The sequence below is a fragment of the Lissotriton vulgaris genome, chromosome 11, assembly GCF_964263255.1.
Source record: "Lissotriton vulgaris chromosome 11, aLisVul1.2, whole genome shotgun sequence".
In the NCBI taxonomy this organism is placed as follows: Eukaryota; Metazoa; Chordata; class Amphibia; order Caudata; family Salamandridae; genus Lissotriton; species Lissotriton vulgaris.
In genome coordinates this window covers 1,104,362,740-1,104,386,422 of record NC_141699.1, presented here as the reverse complement: position 1 = coordinate 1,104,386,422, position 23,683 = coordinate 1,104,362,740, and the positions used below count along the sequence as shown (strand labels likewise).

General features: G+C 40.7%; 1 protein-coding gene across 1 annotated transcript in view; it reads right to left on the bottom strand.

The window, feature by feature from the left end:
- The window catches only part of LOC147684240 (uncharacterized), a 270,590-nt gene that overhangs the window by 66,544 nt on the left and 180,363 nt on the right, over positions 1-23,683 (bottom strand). The window contains exons 65-78 of the mRNA XM_086944641.1: positions 21,439-21,722; positions 20,385-20,656; positions 18,526-18,624; positions 16,461-16,559; positions 14,267-14,419; positions 12,572-12,831; positions 9,843-9,927; positions 7,989-8,093; positions 7,407-7,648; positions 5,566-5,849; positions 5,194-5,468; positions 3,708-4,306; positions 1,021-1,597; positions 21-220 (exon numbers count right to left, since the gene is read on the bottom strand). Of these exons, the coding sequence (XP_086800767.1) occupies positions 21-220; positions 1,021-1,597; positions 3,708-4,306; positions 5,194-5,468; positions 5,566-5,849; positions 7,407-7,648; positions 7,989-8,093; positions 9,843-9,927; positions 12,572-12,831; positions 14,267-14,419; positions 16,461-16,559; positions 18,526-18,624; positions 20,385-20,656; positions 21,439-21,722 (3,534 nt within the window). The remainder of the gene's footprint in view (positions 1-20; positions 221-1,020; positions 1,598-3,707; positions 4,307-5,193; positions 5,469-5,565; positions 5,850-7,406; positions 7,649-7,988; positions 8,094-9,842; positions 9,928-12,571; positions 12,832-14,266; positions 14,420-16,460; positions 16,560-18,525; positions 18,625-20,384; positions 20,657-21,438; positions 21,723-23,683) is intronic.

Sequence of the window (23,683 nt, the reverse complement as noted above, 5' to 3'; positions counted from 1 at the left end):
GTACTGGACACTGCACTCACATTGTAGTACTGGTTGTTGTACCAACAACCGCAGTCAGAAACAGCAACACAGGAGGCCCCGCTCAGAACGAACCCTTCATCACACTCGCAACCCTCAACGCAAGGCTTGGAGCAGTTTTGAAGGACAGGGTCGAGGCACGTAGCAGGGCAGGCAGTCATGCAGGCATTATAGTGGCTGTGGGGAGTATCACAAGGGATATCTGAAAGAAGACAATGAATACCATAGATTAACCAGTGGTATCAACAGAAATATTCAAAGAAGGGAACATTGGATGCATGCTGTGATTTTTGGTATTTGTGATAGGAAGTTAATGCTCTAGTCTCCTGCCACTGCTCTACCTTGTGTTGCTCTAATGTACGTGTTATGCAACAGTATTACCACTTGGGATTTCATCATTGCAGGGTTCTGATCAGCAGGAATTTCTGCTGCTCTGGTACATCATTCACTTCTTTGCTGTATTAATCGGAAGACAGATTCGAACAACACAGAAAAAGCATTAGATGCCTGAATGTCAGACATTAAGTGTGATGTGTACCACCTAATGCTCATTGTTAGGCCTCCTTTTGTGTTTTCCAATTATTAAACTGTAAGGAAGCAGCAACAACCATTGAATAAAGTACCCTCCTGCCCTGCTCTGTAACTCCGGGACACCTTCTCAGAAGACAAAAGACTCCCCGCCTCCATGATGGACTTCTAAAATGCTTTGATGTGCATTTGGAGACACAATGGAATCAAGGTTTGTCCAAAACTATAAAAACATACACTAAACACATTCCTGCTGAAAAAAGCTGATGTACCCAAAGTCAATCAGCTTGGGTGCTCCACGCCCCTCCCACCTCTTTTGGGAATGTTCAGGTATCTCAGGTGTTACACAGGGAGCCACTGGTTGGGCTTAGCTCAGAAATATTTTAGTAAATACACACCTAAATAAATAAATGAATACATTATTAGTTGACTGAGGTTTAAATGTCAAGTGTTACTCTCCAGCAAGATACTTACCGCAGAAGGTGGAGTTTCGCCAAGGAGCGATCGGGACTCCCGCATGCTGACAAGCGTCAGCATAGGCCTGCAGCGCCATACACAATGTCAAGCTATCACCATCCAAATGACACAGATCATAGACACAGCTCTCCACATAGTCATCAGGATTGATCACTGAGTTACACAATGCAAAGGGCCCATTTGGATTTTTTATCTCTTCACAGAGGCGCGTGTATTGTTGTTCTTTTGCGGGTTCGCAATCAGGGCCAGGAGTGGGAGGAATCGGTGTTGTGTCAGGGCCACAATTGGGGTCATCGTCAGGGACCTGCCAGCTGTTTCCGAGCTGGTTGGTGCTCTGAGCTTGTTGTCCATTGGGCATCATATAATCATCCTGTCTCAGGTTGTTGAAGTTTCCGCACATGCCGCAGGTCTTGTTGGAGTAAGTGATCGGGACCTTCACCTCCACAGTGTGATCAGTGTCGTACATAACGGTCAGACGGAAAGGTGTCTCTAGAATAGTGTATCGCCCACTCCTCTCTACTGTCACTGTTCCTTCGGCCAGGGTGACGGGCAAGGTTTGCCATACTGAGTTCACCTGGGAATGAGAAACAAAGGGTACATCTAATGAGAAACATCGTAAGGTATGTGTACAACCCTCCGCAGAAAGACTTCAGAAAGAGACTCTAGACCTGGCTCTTCGACAGAGACACAGTGCACAGACACCCCTAGGGATGACAATGTTGCGTTTTACAAATACTGTTAATTGATTGATTGATTGATGCATTATCTAATTCAACTAAATCCAAAAAATACACTTAGTAAGTGCCACTGACATTTAGATGTTTTTGGATAGGTAATACACACACAGTGCTAGCACAGTAAATGCAATAGGAGGGAAAATTATGATAGACACATTTATATTTAAAAAAGAAGAACATTTAAATTCAGATACATAACTAATATTAAATTATTAAAGCAAAGGGTAAGTTTTAATTAGCCCAAAAGGAACAATGAGAGAAAAGTCACTCGTGTCCAATCAAATTCCTATTTTTTCATTTTTGGCTTCATAAAATTCTTTACTAATCCAAAGCGGCTGAAATGTACAAAGGTGTTAACACTTTCAATCCAGCTTGGCAGATTTACTCCAAACCAACAAGAATACACGTTCTGAGTAAAGTTCTATTTGATTTCAGGTTTGGAGTGAATATGTTCAGCGCTGTGTCCTGAATGTGCAAGATTTCCCATTAGAATTAAAATGAGAAAACACACCTACCTCCAACTCACACTGCCCTTTGACCTCTTTTCTGCATGAAAATGTGGCATGCCTGACCTTAGCAGACTATGCCAAGTGATTTCTAATATTTAGTGCAAATTTACTCATGGTGTCAAAAGTTGTAAAAAAATCAAAAGATGTCTTTTCAACAGAAAGTACAGCTGAGCCATAACATCAAATAAACAGACACCTAAACACATGCACACCCACACAGACATGCACCCAACCGCACACCCCCTCCACCAGACACACACACAGACAGATCTAGTTAGGTCGGAGTTTCCATTCATAGAGCATTTTTTGTTTTTTTGTAACTTGGCAGATATTTGAAGAATCTATACAAAACTATATCAAGACAAATTTCATCAACTTGAGCTCATTCATTAACATTTTTGATGCTGATATTTCAAACAGGGTTCAAGAAATGAGGGGTGTCCCAAAAGATTGATTTCTCATGTTCATCCCCAAAGGAAACGTTGCTATCCAATACAGAGTAAACACCTGAACTGAATAACTCTAACTGTGGCAGAAAATCAGAACTCTACAAAGAAAGCTTGCTTTTTGTGGTTTGGTGTAAAACTTGACAGATATGTTTGAGAAATTAGCATATAAAGAGGGGCCCAGGTTGACCTCGAAAACGTTAGGTATATCTGGATCCTTCATGTTCAGATATTTTCGGATTGGCCAATTTAAAGGAGACTAGTCATCCTGATTGGCTGGCCATAACTAACCCTGGGCCGAACACTATGCTACGCTCGCGGAGTGTGCACAATTTGCACAACTACGCTCTAAGTGAATTGCACGTAGCAGAGTGCAAAAACGCGTAGCATAGTGGGCATTTTTTGCTCGCGGTCCTCATCTTCAAGTTGGCAACCGCAAGCCCGCAAGACTCTTAACACCTTGCATTACCTACAATGCATTTCAATTGAGATCATGTCCCTAAGTCCTTTTATGGCTGCTGCAACAAGTTGTTCATGTTGTTTTCAGCCAATAAAGGGGTGGGCCTATTTGGAACTGCAGCCCCCCCACCTCACACCCACATGCCTATTGGGGCCAGGGTGTGCTAATCTTTTCTGTATAGTTTAACAAAATTTAGTATAGGAATTATCTTGGAAAATCAATGTATTGGGACTTCTCTTATTCTTGGCCCATGTGTCTTAAATTACGCTGAAACTTTCCGGGAAGAAGCTGACGTGGATTCACTTTTTTTGTCAGGGGATTTTGTGCAGGTTCATCAAACTATGCCAAAGTTATTAGTGAAACAAAAAACACAATTTCTATGGACCTAGTTATAACTACACACTAGTGACCGTCACTGTGTAAGTAATAAATATATATATATATATATATAAAAAAATAACTGAAAATGTTGAACTAATTCCCAAAATATTTTGAACAAAGCACTGCAGAGCAGGAGAACTTAATTGCTTACCAGGACTCGATCGCGCTCACTTCTGATGATCTGTACTTGTTGACCATACACGTGGACAATGACCTTCTGCACATAGGATACTGACGGGTTTCCGCGATGCTCGTTCTTGGCTTCTACATTGAAATATGGCAAATGTGTGGAGTTGGTGCAGAGTTTGGCCAATGTGTAGGTGCAGAGGCCCATGAAGGGATGGTTCTGATTGTCAAAGGTGCTGTAATGAGGGTCATTATGGACTCTGCAGATGCCATAACTGTAGGGGATACAGTTGGGCTTCCCATTAGAAATCCCACAGTACTGGTCTTTCTGGCATTGAGCATCTTCACACACCAAACTGCCCCCTTGGGATGGACAGCGGCACTTTTTGGAGCAGGTGTTGTCGGTCCAGTGTTCCGATCCAACTGGATAGTGCTTTCCATCCTCCCAACACCCGCACTGATTGCGGGGGACACACTTGTCATTGTAGAGGAGATACCCACTGTCGCAAACGCAGCCTTCAATGCATGGACGGTGGCAGTTGGAAGGTGAGCTGGGAGACACGCAGGTACCTGGGCAGGCGTTGCCACACTGCTCATAGTGACTGTTGGCACCGCAGTGGATTGCTATCAAAAGAGGACAGTATGGTATGTATATTAACCACAACTATATAATTACTTGTTTACTGAAAAATATTCATTACGTGGTGATTTACACTCATCATGAGCAATGTTACATGTTACGATAATGAGACGTATTACGTGGTTTTAAAGAATAAGGTCATATACATATTTATCTACACGATTTGTGCTTACAAACGTTCAAGTCCTAAATAATTAACAAATCCCTAAACAAGGGCATTATAAACTGTGGAAAGGAGGCTCTAAAACCTCAAAATACCTCTGAGTGAGAATATTTTATATCAGAATACAAGACATTAGGTATCGACTTAAAACTGTCTTTGAATGAAGCTGATATTTCCTTAGAATTTTATGGTCTCCTCCTAAAATGTAGTTCCAGTGATGGAATTAGACCCAACTATAAAATATAATTCTTTATGTACCAGTCAATAAATAGAAGACCCTTTACAAATGATTACTTCTCCTAGCCTTTTCTTTCATCATTCCCAATTGTGCAGCATTCATCCTGAACTTTAATAGTCTTTTAAGACTGTGGTTCACCATTTGCTTATTCATCTTAAAAATCATAATTCATGGAACTGTAAAAGAAATACCAAATTAAATATTGAAGACTGGCATTTGTATTCACCATCTCATCTCATGAGAATTTAGTTAGAACTAGAAGTTGAAGAAAATGAGCTTTACGTTAAGAATACCTGTGAATAACATCCGTTGTGGGATGCGTAATCCCATTATCAATACAACATTGTTACTTATAATGTCTAAGCCAACAAGTAAATACTAATTAAGCATGAATAAGCAAACTGACTGGATTTAAATCTCTGCGGTGCAGGAATTGTCTAAAACCCAAGAGAGCTGGCCTTGCTACTTACGACAGAATGTGGCGTTCCTCCATGGCTGGATCGTAACCCCATGGGCTTGGCAGGCATCGGCATAAGATTGCAGGCTCCTACACAGGGCATTAGGGTCCATTTGCAATTCACACAAGTCATACACACAATTATTGAGGTAGTGCAATGGGTCCAGCACATTGTGGCACTGCTCGAATGGTCCAGAAGTATCAGTGATGATGCCACATAAGTTGTTGCTTTCTATGGCGTGCCGGTCCTCTTCAGTACAGTTTGGCTCATTCGGTCCTGTAACACACCTATGAAAGTACCATGACACATGTGTATGTTTGTGTTAATGCACAGACACTAGATACACTTTAGTATTTAAAAACAGCTTCTTGAATAAATACCAACCTGGTGTCATTGTCCACCTGCCAGCTGTTGCCCAGACTGGTGGAATCTGCCTCCAAACCTCCATCAGGGTTCATGAAGTCATCAGCAGGGTTGCCGTTGTAGTTGCCACACATGCCGCAAACCTTCTCCTTATAGAAGTCGAGAAGAGTCACCTCCACTCTGTGAACCCCATCGAACCTCACCGTCAGCCCAAAGTCCGTAGTGACAAGGGCGTACTGCCCACTGAACTCGACTTGCAGTCCTGGCTGCACTGTTGTTGGTAAAATCTCTGATTTGCCATTGACCTAGCAACAATTAATTCAGATATTATAGTTCTAAAAATAAAAACAATATTCCTACACACTATATACAATGCTAAATTAAAGAAAAAAAGCAAGAAAATACATTTCACCACTATCACCAGTATTTGCAACATATTTGACATGAAACTGTAAGCAGAGGCATTCTTATAAAGAATTTACATACGTTGTAGACACAAATGCTGTTCATCACATTCACTCAGAGGGACAAGAAAAAGTCAAAAAGTCAGGAAGCCCTCACACTAATATAAGGGGAGACACATATTCTCAGGGAGACCAATCATCAAAAGGAGAAAGACACAGCCTCAGATGGTAAACAAAGCCAAGAGAACCGTTTCACCTATTCCTTTGCAAGTGTTCTCCCAACCAATCCAAGGTTTTAACAGTTCCTCAAGCCCAGTACAATATGTTTTGTGGAATGTGATTTTGAGAAGTGGGTGCCTGAAGTTCGAACTATGACAGGATATATTAGAAGACGGTGCCTTCAAGAGAAGATCACCCTAACTCAGCTGAATGATGGGGCAGAGGACAGTTACAACAACCAATAGCTGTAATGTGGGCTGATCAGCATGAGTCACACTTACAACAACTAAATCCAAAACAGATCTTGGCTTGAGAAGCATTGTGTGATTAGTTTGTGATATTTGGAGACCAATTGTCTCTCAGCAAAAGTTGGAGGCACTGAGGCTGTGGCTCTGGGTCAGTGTTAGAATGCAGTCATACCAAGGCCACTAGGCAAAGAGTTTCATTCTCAACAATGATCCGATTCACATGGTAAGAGCAGCCTTATAGGTACTGCACACACGTCCGCAGGCCCAAAATCACCCATCAAAGAGTCAGGGGGCCCCCCACGGTAGTAAGGCAGATGGATTAATGTTTGAGGAATACACAATCAATCAACTATTGAAGCTGTTACAAGAGTAAATCACAAGCCACAATAGAGTTTCAGAAGCCAAACGCCCAGTGAGCAATGAGAATACCACTCGCCAATCCCGTAAAATGCACACACATCAATCCAAGCTAGTTATATTTTACCACTTCCGGTAGATTATGCTTCTTCCTACAATGTTGGTTATGAGTTCAAAGGCACGCCCACCACTGGCCCTACTCTTACAACAGCACACACGGCCAAAATAACTGCCTGTTGACTCAGGATTCTGGACAAGTGCCCAACAAATACATACCACAAAGAGGAAAGAGTGCAGTAATTCCCATTTAGACTCATTCCATGGCTGCACCAATGAAACGGCCTTACGCCACTGCAATAGCTTTTGGCCTACGTTATCAGTGAAAGATACATTAACCCATGGTAGAGGGGCTTAACTACTTCCCTTTCCACTGATCATATAAGCTCCATGATATCGCCATCGAGATCTCAAGCAAGACTTAAAAAGTTGACCCATCGCAATTGTGACTGTTTACAAACAACACAGTGGAGCACTACATACTGTGGTCACTCTCCACCCACTTTGGTGAGTAAAGAAATGTATAATTAACTCTGTCATTGTATTCAGTCTGGAGAGCGTTATGTTTCAAACCAACCTTAACTTTCCTGTCCTTCTCCAGGGTAATCCTGTGCCCATAAACATCTACATTCACGTATCTGACGTATGACACCCGCGTGTTTCCGTCTCTGTGCTCATTGGCTGCTTCCACATTGAAGTATGAGAGGGAGCTATTGACGCTGCACACTTTGGATAAGGTATAAGTGCAGATTCCCATGAAATGATGAGCCTGATTATCGAAGGTGTAGTAATGAGGATCTCCTTCCACCACACAGGAATCTGTAGGAGAAAAACAGTAACAGGAGTATTTAGCAAACACCAACTGTGCACAGTGGGAAAATTGATTTATTGGGAGCATGTGGTTATACAGGCAATCTTAAAATTCAATTTATATGTCTATATTTGAAAGAAGGTTGCAAATTTGTATGGAATTTGGGAATACAATGACAGTAGAAAAAGAGAAGGCTGTAAATACAGGAGAAATGTCAGGCACAACCAAAAATGAGAAAATGTAATAACCTTCATCTTTCAAGGTCACAGAAAAGAAGAATAAGTGTACTGTTGTATGAAAGTGCAAAGCATGAGACAAATAAATGAGCGATTATTGAACAAGTACTACCTGAACTTGGCGGTACTGGCCGACTGGTGGTCATTGAGGTGGCAGGAGTTGAGGTGGTGGAAGTTGAGGGACTGGTGGTTGAGGTAGGTGTCGTAGCGGTAGTACCTGGGTATTCGGATCATCGAGAATGAGAAAAAACCTTTAGTTCATGGCAAATTGAAAAGATGTCACATTACAGACCCCATCACTTGGACTTGTTCCAGGCCTCTTCCCATTTGCTAATGGCTTACCACTACATGTTTGTAGTCCGTAAAGTATTGATTTGTAACCTGATTTCAGCTGGAAAACATTAATACATACCATTCAGATTCAATATTTGGAAGGGATGCAGTGAACGCGCCCCTTCCAAATAATGAATCTATATTGGGTCACAAACCCAAATTGTGATTCAGTAATTTCTTTTTTCAATTAGCAATTTGTTTTTTGTGCATTCCGAAAGGCATTATTGCAATTGGCAATAGCCCAATTTTGAGAATCATGCAGTTTGCGACCACAATGCGCCTTCTTACATCTGGCTCTGAATACTTTAATTGTAAAATGGTTATGAAAAAACTTTTTATGCGAAATAATGAACATATTATATCCAGTAGTTACTCGCCCAAAATAATCAGAAGGGATTACAGTGGTTTATAACTCCCCTCAAAAAGGGGGTACTGTGCATATACTTGTTGACACCATTTACATTTTGAAATTATGATTCATGAAACATATTCATGATTGATGACATTTCACCTCATTAAATCAAATCTCCCCAACTGTAAGAAGTTAGAAGTGGAATATAGGGTTCCTTCATGCGGAGTTCTGAAGTTATTGGAAAGTAAGGGTGATATTCACACATCTCTAGATCTAGCAAATTCTGACAAGATCAGTTTATACTCAGTTGAAAAATAATCAGTGCTTGGTTTCTAATTGTGTATTGTGCAACATTTTAAACAGAATTTTCAGTATGAAAACAAGTGCCATCTGCAGTATATTCATCTTTTAAAAATTAAAGGACAAAATCCATGTTTGCCACAACAGTGCCACTGTTCAACAATGATTCACACGACAGTGTTCACCAATGATGCCAACAACAGTGTCAGTGATCACCAATAATTCACACGACAGTGCCAGTGTTCACCAATGATTCCCACGACAGTGACAGTGTTCGCCAATTATTCCCACGACAGTCCTAGTGTTCACCAATAATTCACACAATAGTGCCGGTGTTAACTAATGATTCACACGACAGCGCTGGTGTTCACCGATGATTCACATTACAGCGCTGGTGTCACCAATGATTCCCACGACAGTGCCAGTGTTCACCAATGATTCACACAACAGCGCTAGTGTTCACCAATGATTCCCACGACAGAGCTGGTGCTCACCAATGATTCACACAACAGCGCTGGTGTTCACCGAAGATTCACACGACAGCATTGGTGTTCACTGATGATTCATGCGACAGCGCTGGTGTTCACCAATGAGTCACACAACAGCGCTGGTGTTCACCAATGAGTCACACAACAGTGCAAGTGCTCATCAATGATTCACACAACAGTGATGGTGCTCACCAATGATTCACACGACAGTGCCAGTGTTCACCAATGATTCACACAACAGTGCTGGTGTTCATCAATGATTCACACGACAGTGCCAGTGTTCACCAATGATTCACACAACAGTGCTGGTGTTCATCAATGATTCACACGACAGTACTGGTGTTCACCGATGATTCCCACAATAGTGGTAGTGTTCACCAATGATTCACACGACAACGCTGGTGTTCATTAATGATTCACACGACAGTGCCAGTGTTCAAAAATGATTCACACAACAGTGTCAGTTTTCGCTTATATGTTCCATAAACCTTACCAACACATGAGCCATCAGAAATGTAGATATCGTCCACAGCTACGTCACTCCGGTAATCATTACCCCTCATGCCTTCGATGATGACCTGTGAAAAGAAGAGTGCAGAAAAATTAAATTGGCTGCAGAATCACTAGCAAGGAGAGAGTACTGCTCTCTTGTGACAGTCCAGTGTTGACAACACTGCAGGATTTTATGGGATTTGGTGGAATAAATGGATTAACACTTAATTTGTGAAGGAATTTGTTTTGAGTTGAAAGCTTATGCAAGACACCTTTTCACAATTATTATCATAAAGATAATGGAGTGAATACTCTTTGTATAACATTAATAAATCATTGATATCTTTTGATTTTATTTTTACAGGACACTGCACGTCTTTACATGAAAGCAGACAATCTGTTTGCCTGTCACCAGCTGCATGTTATGATTGTGCACATTTGTTTATATTTACTAAGGTGTGGAAGAACAGCCCCCTTCTGACACCCTAGGACAGCACACTCCATATGACTGTATACATGTGACCATAAAAGCCAAGGACGCTCACAACAGCAGTAAGGATAGATGAACAACCCTTGAGAAAGGGAATGCTGTTGGGGACTCCAAGTTCCTTCAGTTTCAACCGTCCTTATAGAGGCAGTGCAAGCATGTATAGCGCAAACCTAGATGGGAAACAAGAGTTCCATGACGGACTATGCTATCACACCGCTTGCCTTACAAGGTTGTTAATTTTATTACAAAGACTAAAGCATACACTTATGCATTCCCCTTTCTAGTTTATTCTCAACACCAGCCAGTAAAGAGAGGAACAACAAAATAGCAAATTACAATAAGAAGTAGGAATAGATCTTCTAACAGAGCCTACACACTGTTGTATGGCATTAGTAACTAATCAGCATTTAGATCATTGGAATGTTGGGAGATCTATTGAAGATGATGGAGTGCTCTAGGATTCTAATGGCCGGTAAAAGCCCGGAAAACAACGTTCCAATGTTGTTGTTCACAGCTCTTGCTGTGAACAAAGGCGTTACGGTGACCGGCTGGCGAGACCTTTTAATGGCCCGTTACTGTGGGCTGTAAGGCTATAGCAAACCACAAATGTCTTGATGAGCTCTCCTTTCTAGCTTCTGGGGCAGTCAGCTAAGTGTCCTTTCTTCTTCACTGGGATAGTTTCTGAGCATCAGCTCCGACCCCGCTGGAGCCTGTGTCACACTCTCCTCTCCACGTCTTTAGCTTGTGCCCCATCCTCAGGACTGGCACTGTTGTGAGTGACAGTGAGTCTGACGTGCATGGAGAACATTTTGTGATTTCTCTTTCACATTGTACTCTGTTTAACTGAGTGTGTATGAAGTACACCCACATTCCTGGTGGCAGAGTTAGTTTCTTTAAGGCTTTGTCCTTTATTTTTTGGAATGTATTAGCACTAACAATATGTACATTTGGTGAACAACATAAATTATTCAAGCATATTTCTTCAACTGTATTAATTGTTCACTGTAGAGCAAACAATACGTATGTAGGCAGGAAGCTGTGTAAACCCTTTATCACTTCCGCCCAATAAAAAGTTTGATTCTAAATTGTTCACCGTATTTTGTTAAATAATAATTACATTTTATAAGCTGCTGACTGGTCCCCAGTTTCTATGACTGTTTACAATAAATCGATTACTCATGCATTAGAAGAGGTCATTAATATGCTCTGAACATGTTTAATAAGAACCTCCAGCTTTGTGATAAAATTTGAGTTTTCCATGTTTTAATGCAGCAAAGATCTATTTTTAATAAAGACAAGGAGGGGGGTAGTATCCCACTAAACTATTATTTTTACTTTGATGTTGTGACAAACAACCAATACAGGGCTTTTCTCCTGATTTAGATTTCTCCACACTTGAAAACTGACTGGCTCATGGACACATGGTCGGTTCTCTGGCCATGCATTACTAGCCAAACAGCTGGACCGCCACCAGCAGAAGTTGACATAGTAGTTTTTAAGAGCAAGAAAAGTGGCCCTGTTGGTTCATGTGTTAGTTGGTATAGCATGTCATTGATAACCCAGGTTCACGTTTGTGGGGCATGGACACAACACAATCCAGTCATTTGTGAAGCCTGATCTGTCAAATATTGAGGGTGTTATCAGGTTGGAAGTTTTATAAGTCAGCAAGTTTGTGATTCCCAGATAATATTTGGTGTTTTCTTTCTCCTCATGTGGCTAAAATGTTCCTACAAATTAGTTAAAATGGCGTGGAGATGAAATAAGATGTCATATTGAAGAGTCCTGGAGCAGTTAGACTGGGTGTAAAATACCACAAAAAAGGAGCATCAGAATCTGTATTTGTTTTTATTCTGTTTAGAACACATTATGCAAATACGGCAATCAATAAATAATAACTATTAAATATCATTAGAGTTAGGCTCATGAGAAGTATCATAAGTCATAAGACACCAAAAACAAAGAAAATCATATGATTTCTTAGTTAAATTATTGATGCTCACTGAATGGAAAATTGTAGCAACTACTATTATCAGAACAAAATAAAGTACAAGCACAGCAGAAAAAGAAATGGTAGACAGTAAATACAGCACCCTTCTGCCTGTTTTAACACTACTGTTTGTCCATTGTCCATTGTTGTTCGACAATATTTGTCTCAATTGTGAAGATATCAGAAATGACATTAATATGCATTTTTACTGTACGTAGATTATGTTTCTTTTGACCAACAATCAATCACCCACCTGCTGAATGCTGGATCCGTGCAGAAGGACTTCCCCAGAGTACCACCTGTTCCCCTTGTTGCCGGAGTCTGACCAAACCAGCACTTGCGATCCTACCTTCTCCTGCACATAGATCTTCAGTGCCATTGTTTGTGCGACTCCGTACATGTGATACCAGAAGCGTAAACACTGCGGACCGCTGACGCTGCACTCGGGACTGATCAATTGGGCAAAGTCTCCAGGGCTGGACTCACTGCCATCAATGTAGATATAATACCCATCTGGAAGATAAAAATAACGATTTGTTTCAAAGTATTAATTGTATAAGTGAACAAATCTCATCTGAAAGAACAAAGAGTTCAAGCAAATGTAGGCAATAATTTCCTCTTTTTGATAAAAATTATTGACAGCTGGATTGTACATTAAAAGAATACGTCAGAAAAACAATTGATGAAATTGTGGTCTAAAATTATTTAGAAAATAATGTTTTTTATTAGAATTACTTTTGTTTTGTGCCAATTACCATATATTAGGACTGGGTGGGCTGACAACTTAGGATGTCAAGCTCTCAAGTGTGTTAATGTTGTTTAGTAAATTAGATAGACAAGGGTAACAGGTGTGCTGCCTTGTGTGTGGACACAAGTACTAATATTAGATTACAAACTTGTATAATTAAATAATTTATTTTATCATTGTTTTGAGGTATAAAGCAATGATCTATAGTTGTGCACCACAAGTAGCCAATGGGAAAGAGACCATCTATAGATTTTCAAAACTGTTACAACAAGACTGTGAAGGTGAAAAGTGAAATACGCCCTGAAATAACCAGAAATATTGAAGTTTTTGTATCTGCTAAAACCTCAAGGAGAATATTACGTCATTTTCATTTCATGACACTGGTGGAGATTCAATTTCTCTTGATTCGTGAAAGCAAACCCTTTCCACCAGGGAATCAGTTTTCTAACCTGAAACTTTAAATTTGTCAATATCATGTGCTGTATCTCACTGGAAAATATGGAGCTGGCCAAATGGACTTTCAGTGGATGGCTTTACAGGTAAACAATATGTTTGTGATTAGCTCTCTAACTAACACACCATGGAATGAATAGGGCGAATGCATAGGAAATTAGATATATTGGAACACTCCCAATCTTCAACATAGTAAGCACTCAAGAGAAGAAACATATGTCTTGTCGCATTCATCTTCAGAATATGAGTTGCACAACTCGGTGCACAAATATAATCCCAGTGATGTGTTTGGATGCATTCCGGTTTCATACTTCTTGCTATGTTATCATCTGATGTTGCTAATTCTAGCTCTGAAGCCGAGACAGTCATGGCCTCCCTTCAAGACCACAGCTAGGCATCTCACCATAGTTACATTTGCAAATGTGTTAGTGTACAATCTCTTGAGCTCAAGTTAATAGTTATAGGAATTCCAGTTGTAAATCAGAGTAAGAAGTCTTGTAAATGCACTCTTCAGGATATAACAACAACACCATTGTACACTCCATTTCACAACCTCATTTTCTACAGCACACCTTTTGTATTGGCTTATTTAGGTATAATGAGCAGTACCTTGGCATAAGAAAAGAGCTCTCCCACTCATTCAAAGGTTCATGAAAGTACTCATTTAAGCAGGTGAACTTTCATGAATTCCAAGTTTCATAATCATAAACAGTTGACATACAGATCAAACTTCTATTGTGCACCTACCTCCTGTGGTGTGGTCAAACGAAGGGCCAGTCGATTGGGTTGGAGTCGACCCTCTGTTCCTTTTCCAGTCAAGTGTATCTGTCTTAGACTGTGTCCACTTACAGAAGTCCTTGTCAAAGGAACAGGACAAGGGACAATGTGATGGTGGGGTGCCTTCAGAAAAATAAAGAGGAAAGCTCTGCATAAACCACCAGTCAGAAGGGTCTGCCCCTCTTTTTTGTTCACCCCATCACAATGCGTAATAACCGCCCACTTCCACTTGTACCAAAAGCAGCATTTCTTTTACGATTATAAAATTTCAGTCAATATAGTAATAGTTGGCAGAAAGAAACATACCCTACTGATAGTCATAGGTAGTATATATAGTTAATAGAACATAACTAAATAGAGAATTATAGCCTTCATTTTTTTTAATGACATCACTGGTCTGCAGGGAGAGAGGTTATTCCAGAGTGATGGGTGTAGTATGGCTACATTCCTACACAGACTCTGCTTTGGATCAGAATAGAAGATTCTTAGATGAGTGAAGCCGCGAAGAATCCTAGGTCAAGATGAGAAGGAATTGAAGTAGGAGGAGCTAAGGGATGAGAGACATAGTGTGGAGATGATTCAACTGCACTCTAGGGAGAAAAGATGAACTCTGGTCCACACCAGGGCAAAGCCATCCTTTTAAATATCTATGTCAGCGACATTGCAGATGCACCGGAAGATAATTTTTACCCTGTGCAGACTGATTCCTCACATTCAAGTTTATAGAATTGTGATATAGCTTTAAAGAAAAGCAGACAACACTGATATCTACAACAGATACATTAACTAGTAGGGATGAGGTCGGATTAAAACAATTGCCTAATACAAAGGTCGCTAATTTAAAAATCATAATTCCTGACCATGACGGGCCACAATCCTGAGAGCAGCATCTAAGCTGACCACAAATGATCAATTGAAAGACAGATAAAGAAAATGCTACTTACCCAGTATGCATCTGTTCCTGGCATATAGTGTGGTAGAGACAAATGTGAAATACAATTTCTTACCTGGAAGGTAGCCTTCCTAATAACCATCACTTCTCTAAGAAGAGTCGTGAGCTTTAGGCACTAACCATAGAAGAACCTTTTTTGCAAATACATCAAAGAAAAGTGGTTCCTAGAACTAATCCCACACTCCCACCTAAAGTAATCTCTGCCTTTCATAACAACCAATCTGTTGGGTTGCCTGTGTTCTTCCCTCAAAAAGATTCAGTGGCAGGACATGCCCTTCACACATTAGAGGTTAAAAGAGCATTACTTTACTACATAGAAAGAACACAACCTTTTAGGTAAATCAAACAACTCTTTGTTGCTTTTGCTCCACCACATAAATGCAATCCCATATCAAAATCAGGCATTGCAAGGTGGATAGTTGCGTGCATTCAATTATGCTACATCAAAGCTAAAGACACACAAACAATTCCCCCTAGAGCGCATTCTACACACAAACTAGGGGTTTCTATGGCATTCTTAGCAAACATACCCGTAACTGAAATCTGCAAAGCTGGAAAAAGGTCTACATCACACAGATTGACAAACATTATTGTGTGGATGTGTTAGCAAAACAGCAAGCTAGTGTGGGCCAGGCAGGTTTACGAACACTATTTCAAACCACTGCAGCAGCTACAGGTTAGCCACTGCTTCAGAAATAACTGCTTTATATATAGCTCATATGCCTCGAACGGGAAATGGTACTTACCCAGTGTGCATCTGTTCTTCGCATTTGGAGCAGTAGAGTTATATGCACCCACCCGCCTCCCCGGGTTCCGTTTGCAGTGATATCTTACTTAGAGACAATTTAGATGTACACCTACCTTTACTACTTAACTAACTCCATCATCACCCTTTATGGCAAAACAATCTAAGAAGGTAGTTGATGCCCATGCTCACTATCACCAAAAGGAGGAACCACCTGCCTCATGACTCAAGACTTCTTTGAACAAAAACAAATTGCAAACATCCATGCCCAACACCAGATGGCGATCTATGCTAAAGCATATGATCTACTGCTCATATGCCTCAAACATCCTCTTTCCCTTGGAAAGAATTGCCTTTTTTAAAAGCTGATCTCAACAGAATCCATGGACAAGATAGTGCAGCAAAGATACATAATCATATTTAAACATTCATGTAAAGGATGAACTAAGGTGACGTCAGATGTTTACCTGAGCTTGAAGGTGTGGTGGTGGAAATTGAAGGCGTTGTCCTCGTTGGAGTGGTGGGCGGCAGTGTGGATATAATGGGGGCATCAGTTGGAGGTCGGCCTGCAAGTGAAGCATAGTTTCATTTAATTCTGATGTAGGAAATAGAAATGTAATGTTGTGAAGCTCATCACTGGTGAAGCTGAATATCTATTTGACAAATAAAGTGACAGACAAAGGCTCCAAGTAAAGCAAGAAGGGGGTCAGGGGCGTCTATGCTGAGCACGGCTCCCTATCTCTTTCTAAACGTAAAGCCTCCACAATTGATGTCTGCAGTGGGTGACTCATAAAAAAGATGGACCTTACCCAGGCAGTCCTTACCTAACCTCTTCTTAGGTAGGACACAACAATGCATCTAATGTTTTTTTCAGAGTCCAATGAAAGAGCCAACACTCAGGCAATACAGTGATGGCTGCCTTCTTTTATAGATACCCTCAGTGATCCATAAATCTCATCTTATCAATATACCCAGTGTATCATGGATACTAATAGGACCCTACCTATTTTATAGAACTCACCAGGAAACTCACCCTCCCCTGGTGATCTGCACGCTGGCTAGGCAGAGAAACATCAGGCACCTCTTCAGTGATCTCTCACTCGAGGAGTGCCTGCCTCTCATCTGACAGATTGGGAAGGTGTAAGGGTGAGAAAAGTGTTGATTTCATTGTCCACTGCCTTATGTTCTGAGGTGTACAGGGAAATATAACAAGAGGCAAAGTGACCCAATGTGTCAAGGGGATGAGTCAACATGCATCATATATAGGAGGGAGTATCTCTGGTGTAACTGTGCAGCCAGACATGTCCCATCGTTCTCCCATTGATCATACTGCCGCCAGCACAGCTTAACCAAATCTTTCTCAGCCACATTGGGAAAGTACATGTTTAAACATGGTTTAGCTACAACATACTGCCATTAATAAATAAATGCTATTCACCAAGAACAAACAGCCCAAATATGGTTTCTCTTTAAAGCCATGATAGACGCCAGCATAGGCTCATTGAGTGGATGGAGAAATTTGATCATATATCCCCTTCTCCAATGCAACTCAGATGAATCCCCGTAACTGCCCGCAGTAGCCTGGACAGTTACATCATCAACTAAACCACACAAAAAGCCAATCTGTCTGACAAGCTCAACATATCGGTGGCTCTCAACACACGAACAAACAGGAGAGCACCAGACTGTAAACAATAGTTGTAAAAAATAACAAAACAAATCTCCATAATCACCGGGACCAACCAACCCTCCCTCTAATTAGATGCAAGAAGAAGAACACCTTCAGAGAACAGCACATTGGATCGCTGCAGAAGATCCGCCTCTAAACAGGAACTCAGGACCCCCTTTCATCTACATCGTGGTAATGATCACTGATCCTACCAGTAACCAGGTACCGCTGTAGAGCCCGGTTTCCTCTGACTAGGTTTATTCTATCAAAAGACCATCATATATCCATAAACAGAGGGCTGTGGCACTGCTCTCCGAGGAGGCAGAATTTGAATGGGGAAAATGGGCAAAACACTTGAAGGCAACACAATCGCAATGCAATTGAAGACTTAGATGTTTGTTTTTCTCGTTTCTAGTGATCTACAAACTGAGCTTGGGTGAATGTTAACAGATTCTGAGGAAATATGTTCACAGCTGGAAGTGTGATACCACTGTTCACTTGTAGTATATTATTACAAGTGAGCAAGTACATCATCATTTAAATTACATGCACAATCAAATGTTAGAACACACCTGTAAAAAGAAAAAAGAATACTTAAGATTATATGTTACTGAATGTACTCCAATGTTATACATAAATCATATAATACAAGTAAATCTACTGTGATCCTATTTCTGTTATCTTGTTTGTATTTTCTACAAAAATGTTTTCATGATGTATAAATTCATGTATTTGACAGCATCAATGCTTCCCACGAAAAGTTCAATTGCGGAAGCAAGCACACTATAGTTTCAGCCACGAGAGATGTTGAAGAGAACTGGAATTGCACTTATGATGGGATGGACATGATGCCCTATATTTACCCGATTCTGTGGTTATTGTTGTACTGCCACTCATTGTGCTGGTAATTGTAGCAATGGAGTTGGTTGTGATTGTGGTAGTTGTGGTAGAAATATCCACATCTGTAATAAAAAAAAACATGTCAGGTCCAGTGCATTAATATGTTTACTCCACAAATCACACTGTGCTCTATATATCACTCTTTGTATCTCGTAAAGAAACATATGTCTCTCTTTCAGGATTGGTTCCCAGGAATCCTCATCATTGGATGAAAGGGCCATCATATCTCTAACTGAAGGCTCCTTTATCAGTTTGTTGAGAACTTTCATAAATACAAAAACTCTTCAATTACAATGTACAATTAAATACAATTTTACAATTCCTATAATTATTTTTTCATTAACCTACTAAATATTTTGTACCTGCTAAGGCCTTTAAAAGGAGCACACCTTGAATGTCATCATTTTGTCTTTCTTATTTTTTTTATATAATCCTTTCACATTTCTTCCCCTTTTCTATTTCATTAAATCAACACAGTATTGAGACGGTATGCGACGTTTACGACGCAACCATTACAACGCCGTTCCATTACGACGCGTCATAACAACCAAAGTTGTTACAACGAATTGCGCTGGGGGGCGCTCAAGGATAGTAAATCCTTTAATTTACTATCCCAACACCTTCCCTACTATCCACGGGGACTGGTGTTGGAATAGTAAATTAAATTTTTTAAATTTGCGCCCCCCCCCCAACGCAAGTCGTTGTAACGACTTGCGTTGTTACAACTGCGTTGTAATGGAACACGTTGTAAAAGTGTGCGTCGTAATGACGTACATCCTATTGAGACTTCAGTGATAAAGCGTTTGTTCCATGTTAAACAGAATGCCTTTATCAGTACCCAGTGCCTTGTATAGCTATTTAATATAATTAATGTATTCTGTTGATATGTGAGAAGTTCTCCACCTTATCAATATATGTTGATGCAGTAAAATTGACCCAAATGTAAAGAAGGAATTTGGGGTACTTAGAAGAAAGCAGAATAGCTTTAGGATTTCACATGAGTGTGCAAGGAAATTCCCAAGTTATTTTTCACACTTTATAAGATGATCGTGAGGCTTGTTTTTCTCCAAATAAACACATGGAATGGTTGAGAATAGCTGGTCTATCCCAATATGAGGTACACTGTGTAAAGAGTCCCAGCAACCCTTTCTGGTTTACAGAGGCAAAAATGAGAACACTAAATGCTCTCTTTTGTGGTAGTGTGGGCGAACAGTTTACGCTTATCAGAGGGTACTGCTAAGCATTTGTTGTTCTCACAGAAGCAATAAATGAGATACACACTCACAAATAAATTCAAGACCAATTTAGAAAAATAAGTCGTATTTTTATAGAAATTTTGATATCAAGAACTTCCTTCAGGATACTCTCAGGTTCTGTTTTGATTGCAATGCCTAGGCATACTTGCGGTGTCAGTGCTGTGCCTTGGAATGCTTATGATGTCTCTGTGGTGTTCAGGGATCAACACTTCCATGGAGTCTTGTAGGGTGTGTACCATGCCTAGGAATGCTTACGGGGTCGAGGCAGTATCCAGGTTTGGTTGCACGGTCTCCACAGCGCCTAGGCTTGCTTGGGAGATCACTACAGTGCACAAGCATGCTCACATGGTCAGCCTGCAAATCAAATTCTTGTCTGCCTTTCCTTGGGCACGTTACAGAGTTTAATGTTTGGGTCATTTGCTTTCTGGGAGCGGACGCCACAGTGAAGTGAAATGACTCCTAATATATCCTAAACACCATATATTCTTCTATATTTGAAATAAAACAAATAGCGTAAAAATAATATATTAAATATGCATAAAATGATTAAACTCAAAATAACTTACCACAGACGGTCCCCTTCCACCAGTCTCCCAGGTGTACTCCGGCCACTTCACAGGCTGACGCGTAGGAGCCCAGGGCTTGGCAGAGTTGCGAAGAGCTCCCACTATTGGCGCACACGTCATAGACACAGCTCTCAAAGTATGACTGGGGTGGTATAAGCACATGGCAGGGAGCGAAGGGCCCAGTTCCTGTAGTTAAGATCTTGCACTGCTCTCTGTACACTTGTTCCAAGGATGGTGAGCACAATATGGGTGGAATTATCGTAGAACTGCAACTAATGGACAAACAAGGATGCATCAGTAATTGTGGCAATGCGCGAGGGCTTTCCAGGAAAAATTATAAATATTGGCCAATGAGCAATGATGTAGAAATGGACAAGTGTATCTCTCACTTAACAAAGTTATCATGTACGTGGAACACCTATCCACGTATCGGAACATTGAATCAGTACGACAGTCCTAAAGTGCATGAGCATTTGATATCACACAGGTCTCTTCTTCAGGAAAAGACCTTCATGAATGCAATGTATTACAAGTTGCACATCATTGTGCTTCATTTGCTCATTCAAAGTAATACCAGATGCACCAGCAGCAAAGGATCACCTTCATTATTTAAACAAAAACATAACGCAACTAATCTAACTTCCTGTTATTACTAAAGTAAATCCACGTTACAAAAGTATCATAGGTAAATAGGAGCGGATATAGTTGTTTCGAGTACATTTTGCAAACTCTATGAAAATGTTTGCAAAGATTTAAACTTTCAAAATGTGTGTGGAAATGATAGTAAAGATTTTGCATATATTTTCATCTTGGCTGTGTTTTATTGCAGTGAACATCATCTCACAAAGTGGTGAAAATGATCTTGCAACTTAAAAAATATGACAGCAAATCTAATCTCAGAAATTGTGCACACTTTTCTAAAGTGCAAAGCTCTGGAACATCACAAATCTGTGTCAGTGTGAAGAAACTTGGGATGACCATAGTCGTTGGTCATATTGTATTCTATGTGCCTTCTCTTTTGCTAATGCTTAGTGTCATCTGAGAAGGTACTTACTTCCATTCATCATCAGGCACCCTCCAGCTGTTTCCAAAGTCGTTGACATCTTGAACCACAGCACCATCTGGTTTCATGAAGTCATCCTTCTGTCTGTCATTGTACGTCCCACACAATCCACACAACTTGTCTTTGTGGTATTCCTTCACTATGACAAAGAGCTCGTGGTCGCCATTAAACTGAAGCTCGAGTCCAAAGTCTGTGGTCACCACGACGTAGGAGCCAGCAAGTGATATGTTGACTCCCGAAATATAAGCCGGTACATTGACCAATATGTGATTGATCTAATGGGAAAATCAAAAAATAAAACATTAAACCAGCTTGGAAGGAGGGTGGTTTGCAGCTTAACATTGATGGGTCAGTGCAGAATAAGATCAAACAGTCTGTCTTGGTGATAAGAGCAGGCAGTGTGTCTTGGTGCTAAGAGCAGGCAGTGTGTCTTGGTGCTAAGAGCAGGCAGTGTGTCTTGGTGATAAGAGCAGGCAGTGTGTCTTGGTGATAAGAGCAGGCAGTGTGTCTTGGTGTCGGAGGGAGATAATGACTTACATTTCAGGCATGGAGTTTTTTCCAGAGTCAAGAAGTGGAGCTTTGGGGTATTTGTCCTAACTTATAAGTGCCCAATGTTATGGTCTCTCTAGAAGTGACAGCACAGGAGGCTAGGACATAGACAAGGCGTCTGAGGAGAGTGGTGTTGCTACCCGGGGTCATTAAGTAAGTGTGGCTTCTGGGCAAGAAGCAGAAACATCAGATAGAATGAAAGGCGAGTGACTGAGGGTTGAGGCGCTGCTCAGCTAATGATACAGAAGATGTGTGACTATCAATAACCACTCAATATTTTTTAAGGAGTCTATTAAGGAACTCAAGTGAGAATCTCTTGAGTGATTTAACTGGCCAGTTTGGGGGGGGTGTGGGGGGGCAGCGGCGCAAGGAACAAGAGAAACGTCTTCATATTAAGCTATTTGTCAAACCTACTCTCCTAACACCATTTCCATCTCTAAATCCTGGTGTGTAAGAGACAAACACCAAATGACTTATCTGACGTTTTGCTTATGCCCATAGTGAACATGTGCAAGTGTCATTATTGTCAACTGCCCCCGAAGGGATTGATTCTGGGTTACACCACCCACATGTGTAATCTGAAAAGCATCACAGCAGTACTGATATGTAGGTTTGTAGGGCTAACTTGTTGGACTAAAACCATTTTGATTCACAAGATGCTCTTTCTGCCATTAGGTAAGTGTGTCTTCTTAACTAGGCAGATAATGTGAAGAATTGCAGCACCTGTGTTTTGTGCCAGATGTGCATTTGTTAGCAGGAACATCCCTGAATGTGCTTTACTGCAAGATTGACAAAACTGACAATGTGTTACACAGCATGTTTGGGTGTCTTGGCTGAAGAATCTGGGGCAGAATCCACTTTGTGAACTTGTAACATATAACAAAATTCTAATTGATTCGGAAACTTACATTTATGGCCCGACATCAGAACTACTATTTCAAAAAAGACGTTCAATTTTTGCTTCATGAACAGGGAAATATCTGACCAGTTCTAGCATCCAAAGTCATACCACAGGTGACTGCAGTTGGCCGTCCCAGTTCCTCAAATTATGGAAGTAATTGTAGCATCCAGAAGAACTTATTCAACTTCTGGTGAAGTTAGGACATTTCTGACCACTGGAAGATCAGATTAAAGGGTGAAGCTACTAAGAAAAGCAGGACATTCGTAGGCTAATTTGTCCCACTTTGAAGTTTGTTTTCACAGCAATGTTTGAGGCATCTGTGGACCGCAGATACCCGATATCTCACCTCATGGCCACCTGTGTGCTGTGGTTCTCAGGCGTGACATACAATAAGATTTTTAAGCCTGTAACTAAGGGCCTCACTTATAGTATTGTGAGTGCACTGCGTAGAAGGGATCTTAATACTTAAGGTGGACCTGCAGGTAAGGCAAATGTATTTCCATTACTGTTGAAAGCGAGTCTGGTTACCATGCTGGTAAGTTGAAGGACTCAATTTTTCCTTGTAGCAACAAAGTCCACTACAACGGATAGTTCCCATAAGGAAAAAGACAAATGTCCCTGATGCTTAGGGATTTTTCTGTTTGTGTAACAAGGGCACTACAACATTTTCTTTTCTGGTACCACCAGGCCTCAGGTGGCAGTCATAAGAAAAAGTTAATTGATGATGATTGTTGGAACCACATATTTAAGGGTGAACACCACTGTAACCGGAGAGCTTAGAGAACA